We start from the raw sequence: 10,000 nt of genomic DNA on the forward strand, positions 1-10,000 counted from the left end.
AACGTTAATTGTTAACTTTTGTTGTCAATCCTTGTCCCATTTCTATGCCGCCGGTTGTTATCATGACTGATGCATCACCAGCGTAGACAGATAGCACACAACTGAATGGAGCTCCAGTCCATCCAATGCCAAACTTGAGAGGAATGACAGATAGACCCCTTTTCTTCCAGCGATTAGCCTACACATGTAGACACGTAAAACTAAGTCACTAAACATTTACTGCACATACATACACATACATACATACATACATACATACATAAATACATACATACATACATGCATACATGCATACATGCATACATTTTTTTGTTATTATTAAAAGTTGGTATAACTTCTAAATCAATCTAAATTCTTTACACTAAAGCTAGGTTTACAAAAGGTCCCAAAGGCTTCCAAAAAGATATGTCCAACTTTCTTGCACAAACAGTTCGTATATGTCGACGTAGATGCCACTTAAAACTGTTCATAATTCCAATGGGAGGAAGAGTTTTTCTTTTTGTCCAATAGGTGGTCTTGAGGCCCTCCACCCATTGGAGCTGATGAATGAAACTGGAAACCTAAGAACTTTCTTCGTCATTCTCATGCATGCATACATGCATGCATACATGCATACATGCATACATGCATACATACATACATGCATACATACATACATACATACATGCATACATACATACATACATACATACATACATACATACATACATACATTTTTTTGTTTACAAGAGCCCCTAAGGCGCAGGTTAGATACTGCAATCACTAAACTTGCTACAATACGTTATAATCTAACACTATCAGCAGTTACTCTATGTCACTCTATGTCACTATGTACTTCATACTTGCTGTACTGACAGAACTGACACTCCGGAGAGAGAGGCAATTGTATGTTAATTCCTTGCCCAGGGAAATTTATGTGTGTGGCCCTCCCGCACTCAAACTCTGACCCAAAGGTCCTGAATGTTGCCAATCTCCAAATGCACACTCTATCCAATTGAGCCACATACATACATACATACATACATACATACATACATACATACATACATACATACATACATACATACATAGATACACGAGAAAACCCTATATATTTTGAAAGGGGAGCAACTACAAAGTGATGCCAACATTGCCTTCTAACAATGGTGCACATAAAAACTATGTAGCATAGCTCAGTCTGTTACAGCTAATAATGTAAACTGTTAAGCACATAAAACAAACAAAAACAATTAACTTTTGATAACTATATCATCTCAGTCCCAGTCTTCTGAATCTCGTTTACACAACAACACATATGAACAGTAGATAACCTTTTTGCACATAAATTTCTTCACCCGAAAGAGGTTTTCCTACTAATTGATGTCATGTCCTTTAGCTTTGAAAAGGATGAATTGGTCATGCATCCGCGTGTTCCCACTTTTATGGTGAGCAACTTGGCCTTGATTCTATTAGCAGTTATTCTTCCAATAAGATTGAGGTACTTTTCTTCTTTTCTTTGTTTAACTTCTTTCATCCTTTCATATATATTTGAAAAATATTGCCATCAAAACAGATATATGTCTACAAGAAACTAACCAGGGCTAAGAGCTTCTATGTCACACTAAGATTCAGCTAAACCCGAAAAACTGTACTGCTGGAATGTTAACAGTTTCCTGGCCAATTGACGTCTTGCCCACAATGCTGAGGATCTTGTTGTGGATCATCTCTGTGTTTCTTTCTGGAGAGAGACAGCTAGTCGGATGGACCAATCCCTCTTAAAGTGGCTGGAAGAAACGTTTGAGACAGATGGTGCCAGCAATGAAGCTTCCTTTAGTGTCTCTTCAGCTCCTTCCCCCATCTTCCGTAGACCTCGATAGCAATAGATCGGAAAAGATGTCCAAGGTTAGACGCCTTTGTCAGGTATTTGTGTTCTTCTCTTTCTCCTTAGCAGTTGCAGCAAAACCAGCTCTTTCACTGCTACCTGATAAGTTAGTCTTTAACCATGGGTGGGTCACGGTGATGTCAAGCAACAACTTCTTGCCATCACGGTAGTTGTAAACTGCAATATCAGGGCGTTGCTTGCCTTCAAATTGAGCCAAGATCTCTTTCTTACAACGAAATCTACAGACCGCAGCATGTCGTAGTAGCTGTCCAGAAAGTGATCATGACGACGAATGGGGCCACCACCAAACTTGCATGTTAGGAGATGGTAACCTTTCTGATCAATGTCCTTACCACATTGGTTGACACATTTCTTGACATTACTCAGCTGAGGAAGAGACACTCCAAGTCGCATAAAAGCTGCAGTACAAATCTGAGCATTTGTAAAACTAAAATTTTGCAAACAAGGAATTGCCTCAAGCCTTTTCCCAGCCAAAGGACCTCCACTACAGATGGGCCTTGCACGGTCTTCTTTGGTATGGCAGGACTGTAGGAATGGCAGGACTGGAAATCCTGAAACTGTCTGTCTTTTCTGATGGCTTGCAGTCTGGAATGAAGATGTTTAGGTTTTGCAGTAAGCAGTTTCAAAGATGGTAACTCTTTTACCATACTGACACCACTTGTATGGAGATCGTTCAAAGCATCCTTCAGGTCCTGTGTAGTTGGCATGTCTGCTAAATCCAAGTCTTCCGTGAGACCACTGCAGATGTCACTGAGCCTCTGCTCTCTATCTGGAAGATTGCTCAGTGTGTTGGCCCAGGCTCCTACAAATGCTGAGCTGGCGGTCTCTGTAGCTGCTGAGAGGCCAAAGCAGCCATGTTTGATGGCCAACGTGAGCTGTTGCTGTTGTATGGCTGTTAGTTTCCTGCCAATGATGTTCTCAAATGTAGTATCGATTTCTTTGTCATGCTAACTGACCACAAAAGAGACCAGCCGTGGAGAGACAGTGTGTAGGAGATTCATGACTTTAGGCACTCCACAATATCGTAAAAGTAATGCAGCTGACTGACTATCCTGGAGCATTGGTAATTCGGATAGCAAAGACTTCTCGCACTCAACTAACCTTCACAAAGGGTTTATTCCCAAGTGGAGTTCCCAACAACACAGAGCCATCTGATCTCACTGGAATAGACAGATCCCAATCCTGCATTCCATTGGGAGAGAATGCTACACATTTCTCGTCCTTTAACTTAAGACCAATCTCAAGCAGATCCACCTTCAATCCAGAATATATGGAAATGACTTCCTGTTTCGGTCCAAGGATGTGATGTCATCCAAGTAGGAAGGCATTGGAGTATTTCTATTGTGGATGTTCGCCTTTGTTAGTATAGAATGAAGTGCAAGAGAAAACAGAAATGAACCCAACGGATCACCTTGCTGAACCCCTTCGACTGATGTTATATAGCATGTTGACAGATTAAGCCTGGTGGCTAATTGTGAAGACTGAATGTAACACTTTGAAATAAAGGGAAACAACTCCGGGAAATGGAGAGCAACCTCAGAGAGAATTGATTGCCTACTGATAGTGTTAAAAGCATTCCTTGCGTCAAGTTTAAGGGCAACCCAATCTGGACGTTGCTGTATGCACAATTGTACTAGATGTGTCATCATCTCTGAGCCTCCTGGAGTGCACACTCCATATTGATGTGGAGCTAGATAGTTTGCTACGGCTTCTTTCATCTGCAAGCAGACTGATTTTGCCACCAACCTACGAATACAGCTTCCCACAACAATTAAACAAACCTCAGACTCATTCTTCCAAAGTGCGATCAATTTTGCTCCGACCAAAACTGTAGTTATTGAGCTAGGAATGGTTCCAGACAGAAATGCATTGCATGCCTTGTGCAAAAGCTCTGTACTGTGGTCCGATTCAAAAAGCAACTTCAGATGTTTGAACTGCCACCCGTCTCGACCAGGACTTGATTCTGACGGACATCCACATCCAAGTCCTTTCATCAAATGGTACAGTCAGCTCCAGCAGTAACACTTTGTTCAAATTGTAAATCACTACATCAGGTCTAAGTGTAGAATAGAATGTATGTAGAATGTAAGAATATTTCTCACCAGGAAGGTCACACTCTAGAAAATAACCATCTAGTAAATGGTTTCTGAGGCCATCTCGTATGATTGAAAGAACTTGGTTACATACATACACATAGACTCGGCCCAGTCTCTCTCTGCCCTCGTCATTCCCCGGATTATCAATCGTCACCGTACATACATACATACATACATACATACATACATACATACATACAGTTAAGCTGCACCTTGTTGAATGCCTCCACTTGTTCTTGCCTTTTCGTAAACTCACATGAATCCATCAGTTGACTCCACAGACTTGAGATATTGCAGTATGTCAGCGGCTGCTTGTATGGCGTCACTTGACCCTTTTGATACAAGTTAATCACTCGTACATCTTCGGGTGTCTTACCTAAACTCTTGGCAACATGCTCCATGACTGACTCTATGATAAACACGTTTGGTGTAGAGCCTATAAAACACAAGTACTATACGACAAATCCGTCATGCTCCACAGCATTTCATATACCTGGAGCTCTGCAGGCTGTTGACGTTGGCGTGTGTGTTTTGCATCCATGAAGTGAAACCTTCCAGTGAGGTGAGTAATAAGCTAGAGACACAAGAAAGTGTAATGCAAATGTTAATCAAAAGAGGATAAGCATAGAAACCGTTGTCGATGAATTGGTCACCAAGGAATCCATCGTTTGTGATGCCACAGTCCATGTAGAGTGTAATCACTACGCAGTTCAATTTGCCAGAATCATCGCAACCAACCTAAAGCAAATACAAAGAAACCTACATCATTATAAGTTTAGTTAATGTCTGTCTTTTGGTCTGGCTGTCCATCAGTCAGTCAGTCAGTCAGTCAGTCGGTTATGCAGCTACTTTAAGAGAGGATCGAAAACGTGCAAAATATGAAAAGGAAAGAATACACAGCAGTTTTAATAGCCTGGTATTTACTCCTCTAGTTTTGAGCATTTTGGAAGCTGGGGAGACAGCGCAGCAGAATATCTTAATACTTTGGCAAAAAGATCTAGAGACATTGAAGGTCGCTGCAACGAAGACGAGTTTCGTTGTTACTGGAGAAAGAGATTCCCTGTTCTTCTACAGAGATCAAATGCAAGTGTCATTCTACACAAGTTGTCACGTTTTCTCCCAACAGAAGAGAAAGATTTTATGCTGGACAGTGCCATTCAAGGCGCTGTCCATTAGAATTGATCTTCAACTACTATTTGCATGCGTATAGTTTTAACTTGTAGTTTGCTGTAACCGTGATTCCACTGACCTGAACTGCCAAGACTAATATTTTTACTTTTAGTGTTCTGTATGTAGAGGTTTGTGTGTAATAAATGATGTCAGTCAGTCGGTCAGTCTGTCAGTCTGTCTATCCATCTATCTGTCCGCCTGTCTATATGACGTCTGTCTGTCTATCTGTCTGTCTGTCTGTCTGTCGATCTATCTGTCCGCCTGTCTATATGACGTCTGTCTGTCTATCTGTCTGTCTGTCAGTCAGTCTGTCTGTCTATCTATGTATCTGTCGATCTCTCTCTCTCTCTCTCTCTCTCTCTCTCTCTCTCTCTCTCTCTCTCTCTCTCTCTCTCTCTCTCTCTCTCTCTCTCTCTCTCTCTGTCTGTTGGTCTGTCAGTCAGTCTCTCTGTTTGTTTGTTTGTCTGTCTGTCTGTCTGTCTGTCTGTTTGTCTGTCAGTCTGTCTGTCTGTCTGTCTGTCTGTCCATTCTGACTATTCATCTGTCCATCTTTATCCCTGGTTACTATTCAAACAATCAAACACAGAAAAGCAAATCAGCATGCAAACAGACAAGCAAACAAAGCAACAATTTACCAACCAAAAAATGCAAGAATAGATAGCAGATTTTCATTGAATATCAAGAAGACAATACCTGATATTGAGCTAACCAAGCTGGCCTTCCTCCAACCAACTGCATATTTGTATCAAGATCAAGCACAACACGTACAGGCCTGTATCAATTGGATACAATCACAAAACGCAATACACACACACACACACACATGCACACACACACACACACACACACACACACACACACACACACACACACCAGTATACAAGAGCATTGTTTACCTGTTCAGTTTGGATGCAGCCAAACTAGTTGCTGCTGCAATCAAATGACTGTTTAGGATTTTTCCACCAAAACCGCCACCAAGTCGTTTCACAGAAACATTAACACTAAAAATCAACAAAGTAAGAAATCAAAAATAAAATGGTTTAGTACGTGTCTGCACGTAACACACATACACAGACATGCAGACAGACAGACAGACAGGCAGACAGACAGACAGATTATTTTATTGTTACAGATCCTCTACTTGTACACATCCTAAACTTCTATGATAAACCAGTCCTTCACAGCAAAATACTTTAAAACATTAGTGGACTTGGATCTGTACATTAAAGTCAAAAAGCTTGTCCATGTCATTCTTTGTTTCTGAAACTCTTGACAACTTTTTGAGGATTACATTTGCATTGCATCTTTGAAGAATCAAAGAGAACCGTTTCCTCCAAAAAGTTTTGAATTGTTCTGCACTACAAAAGGGGTCTCGTTTGCTTTAAGTGCGTGCTTACCAGAAGACAGTATTACTTCTAGCCATGATCCTGCGCCTTTTCCCTGTAAAGATCGTAACCTTGCTGCATCTCTATCAGAGGGGACATGGGCAAGCAGGTCACCAACTTCACTGCTGGCAATCTTGGTGCACAGGCGATACTGTAACTTTCGTGGGTATGAAATGAAATCTTCAATGGACTGATTTCCTCTGATTCATTGTCGACTGATTTTGGCAAAGGTGGTAATAACTGAAACGCTGACTTTAGAGTAGAGCCAATTGATTCTGGAACTCATTCAGACTCTTTCAGATAGTTGATCAGGTCAGACATTGATGAGAAACAACTAGGCAACTTGTTCATAGTCTGACACCATGAAGATAAGTAAGCTGCATGAGAAATTTGTCTGACCTGTGTTAGACCGAATCCTCCAAACCTGATGTTAAGGACTGCTTGTTTCCATGTAGTGTCACTAAGGTGACTAAAGCCAATAATGCCCATGATGGTTCTCTTGGTCAACTCGTCATGAATGATTCCAGCTTCTTCCAGATCACAAGGGAACACTTGTCTAGCCAAGTAGTTCAGCCTAGGGACATGACAGTGACGGAGAATAAGCATAGAACTTTGCCGGTTGTTTAGTTTCAACATTTCACAACACAGTCTATCTCCAGCCTTGGCAATGTCAACACAATGGGCACGAACAAAATCCGCTTTTCTGACTGGTGTTCCCAAAATGATCATGCCATCATGAGATACTGAGTAGGAATGTCACAGGTATGACCACAAGGGCAATACAGCTCACACTTTTTGTCAGATTTCTAAATCCACTGAAGACAGAGATGTTTTTAGGTCATCTAAAACATCTTGAAGACTGTGGGTCGGTCCAACTGCATAAATGTCATCCAAATACGCTAGAATGGTAACACTGTTATGTCTTTCCACTACCTGACATAAGATTGGATGAATGGCCGCGGAAAAAAAGGGCCGGCCCCAATGGATCTCCTTGGTGGACACCCTGACTTGATGTAAGCAATTCAACTCTCCCTTCAGTTACATAGATCAGCGTACTAAGCTCTCCACACATCTGGCTAACATGAGGGTAGATATCGAGTAAATCTTCTTCAATTTGACGCAGAAGGCGCTCTCTTGCAACTGAATTAAATGCATTTCTAACATCTGTCTTTAGAATTGACCAGTCAGGATTACTTTCAAGTAAAACCTGAATGTGATGAGTTAGCAGCTCTGCTCCCCAGGCGTTGCGATACCATGTTGTACTGGAGAGAAGTGTGCAGAAAAAACAGCAGATTGCTGTTTGCAAATAGTTCTAGCTGTGACTTGCCTGAAGACTTCACCAATGGTGATTGGTCTCACATCACCATTACTCTTGGGTAAAGCTATAAGCCTTGACCCTGAAAGCAAAGGGATGATCTTGGATCGTACTTTTCCCAGAGCTATGTGGTTGCACATCGTATACAATAAATCAGTTGATTTGTCATCCTCGAAAATAGCCTGAATATGTTCGTATCTCCACCCTGAAGGGCCACAACCAGATCCTCTTGGAGCAGACTTGATAGTGTTTTTGAAAGCAACTCTGTCCATGTGTGGTGAACTTGGTGGTGATGAAGAAGACAAATCAAATGAAATTTCATCTGGTCTAATGACTCCTACCGGATGCTTGGATTTGAGCTTTTCGAGTACTTCATCTGTTTCAGGGGCCAATCCCTGACTTGTCAGAATTCTGGCTGCCTTGGAAATCTCTCTTGATTGAATTAGTCTAACTGCAAGTCTTCTCTTTCCATCATCAGACAAAGGATTGATCTTTGATTCCTTCTTTTCAGTTGCTGTCAATTGGATCATATCCTTCCAATGAAAATTCAGAAAACGTTGATATCGAGCCTTTACCTCTCTATTGCCTACTTTGCCGCCTCGTGTGTGCGGTTAGAGCAACATCCTGGGCAACAACAGCAAGAGTTTACACCCCGTGTCGTTGGAAGGATCTTCCTCAATATTTCGCAAAGAGATGTTGCAGCATTCCTGAAACAAAGATTGTAGGCATGAAGGAATTCTACGAATAGACCGTGGAGGCAAAGCGTGGAGAATATCTTCCACCAGAAGACCAGCGATGTATTGCCATACTTCAATCTCAACATCAAGGTCGCTTACCAAGGATTCACCCTGGACATTAGGCAAATGTAGGTCGTCCTGCAATCTATTAAAAGACGGTGCTGCGGGAGGTATTCCACCACTTCCGACATCGACGTCGACACCATCTTGAATGCCAACGTCCGAACACGTGGAGCCTGACAAGTGCCACTGTAGTTTCAGAAACCATTTGCGACACATAGAGCACTGCTGCAATCCGTACTCACAAATAAACTCCTCAGGACATTCGTCTTTTTTGTGAAAATCACGAATGTGTGCGAGAACCCGTTTTAGGGAGTTCTCCCACCGACAACCTTGAAGCGGACAATACACGAGAGACATTCACTTCCTATACGCTTTTTCGAAGAGCACTTGTTGATGTTACAAGGCCAAACGAACAGACGAAAGCTCTCGCCCGTGCACCATTGAACATCCGGGACAGACAGACAGACAGACAGACAGACAGACAGACAGGCAGTCAGGCAGGCAGACAGACAAACAGGCAGACAGACAGGCAGGCAGACAGACAGGCAGGCAAACAGGCAGACAAACAGGCAGACAGACAGACAGACAGACAGACAGACAAGCAGACAGACACACAGACAAACACACAGACAAACAGACAGACAGAAAAACAAACAGACAGACAGACAGACAGACACACAGACATGGGCTAATGTATTGTGTAGTAATTATTATGTAGTGGACTTTAGGTTTGCTTTTAGAGTTTGATGGAAATTTCATTGTAATGGAAATATATGTATTGACAGACAGACAGACAGACAGACAGACAGACAGACAGACAGACAAGCAGACAGACACACAGACAAACACACAGACAAACACATAGACAGAAAAACAGACAGACAGACAGACAGACAGACAGACAGACAGACAGACAGACAGACAGACAGACAGACACACACACACACACACACACACACACACACACACTGCATACCAAAAAAGAATTTGAAATTTCTACCTGTTTTTCTTGACTCCCAGCACCTGTGCTACTGACTCCTGACAATAGTCCATCCATTGTGTTGAGCTGTAGACATCAAGTCCACTGTCTGTTGGAACAGTCAAGCAACGCTAAATGCAAATCAACACAATTTAATAACCTGGTAAAGAAGATGATTTATGAACAGCAGCTAGCCGGTTAGAAAGCCCATTAAACAACAAGGCAAGCATCAAGGCAAGAGGTAAAAATCAAGGCAAAAATGGAGGCAAAAATGGAGGCAAACATTAAGGCAAACATCAAGGCAATTCAAAAAAGAAACATGTAGTCGGAAAAGTGCACAAACAAACAGCCACACAGACAAACAGCCACATGC

The 10,000-nt window shown here is 41.9% G+C and overlaps 1 protein-coding gene and 1 long non-coding RNA gene across 2 annotated transcripts in view; both read right to left on the reverse strand.

Annotated features, from left to right (window-relative positions):
- The window catches only part of LOC134194748 (xanthine dehydrogenase/oxidase-like), a 19,197-nt gene that overhangs the window by 2,469 nt on the left and 6,728 nt on the right, over positions 1-10,000 (reverse strand). The window contains exons 16-22 of the mRNA XM_062663702.1: positions 9,649-9,758; positions 6,045-6,149; positions 5,842-5,920; positions 4,611-4,716; positions 4,472-4,552; positions 4,191-4,414; positions 17-178 (exon numbers count right to left, since the gene is read on the reverse strand). Coding sequence (XP_062519686.1) covers positions 17-178; positions 4,191-4,414; positions 4,472-4,552; positions 4,611-4,716; positions 5,842-5,920; positions 6,045-6,149; positions 9,649-9,758 — 867 coding nt within the window. The remainder of the gene's footprint in view (positions 1-16; positions 179-4,190; positions 4,415-4,471; positions 4,553-4,610; positions 4,717-5,841; positions 5,921-6,044; positions 6,150-9,648; positions 9,759-10,000) is intronic.
- Positions 3,536-4,179, reverse strand: LOC134194749 (uncharacterized). Its single transcript, XR_009972232.1, has 3 exons — positions 3,985-4,179; positions 3,664-3,927; positions 3,536-3,600 (listed from the first exon to the last, which is right to left on the reverse strand). It is a non-coding gene; the product is annotated as an uncharacterized LOC134194749 (long non-coding RNA).

Source organism: Corticium candelabrum, chromosome 19 (genome assembly GCF_963422355.1).
Source record: "Corticium candelabrum chromosome 19, ooCorCand1.1, whole genome shotgun sequence".
NCBI classification, from domain to species: domain Eukaryota; kingdom Metazoa; phylum Porifera; class Homoscleromorpha; order Homosclerophorida; family Plakinidae; genus Corticium; species Corticium candelabrum.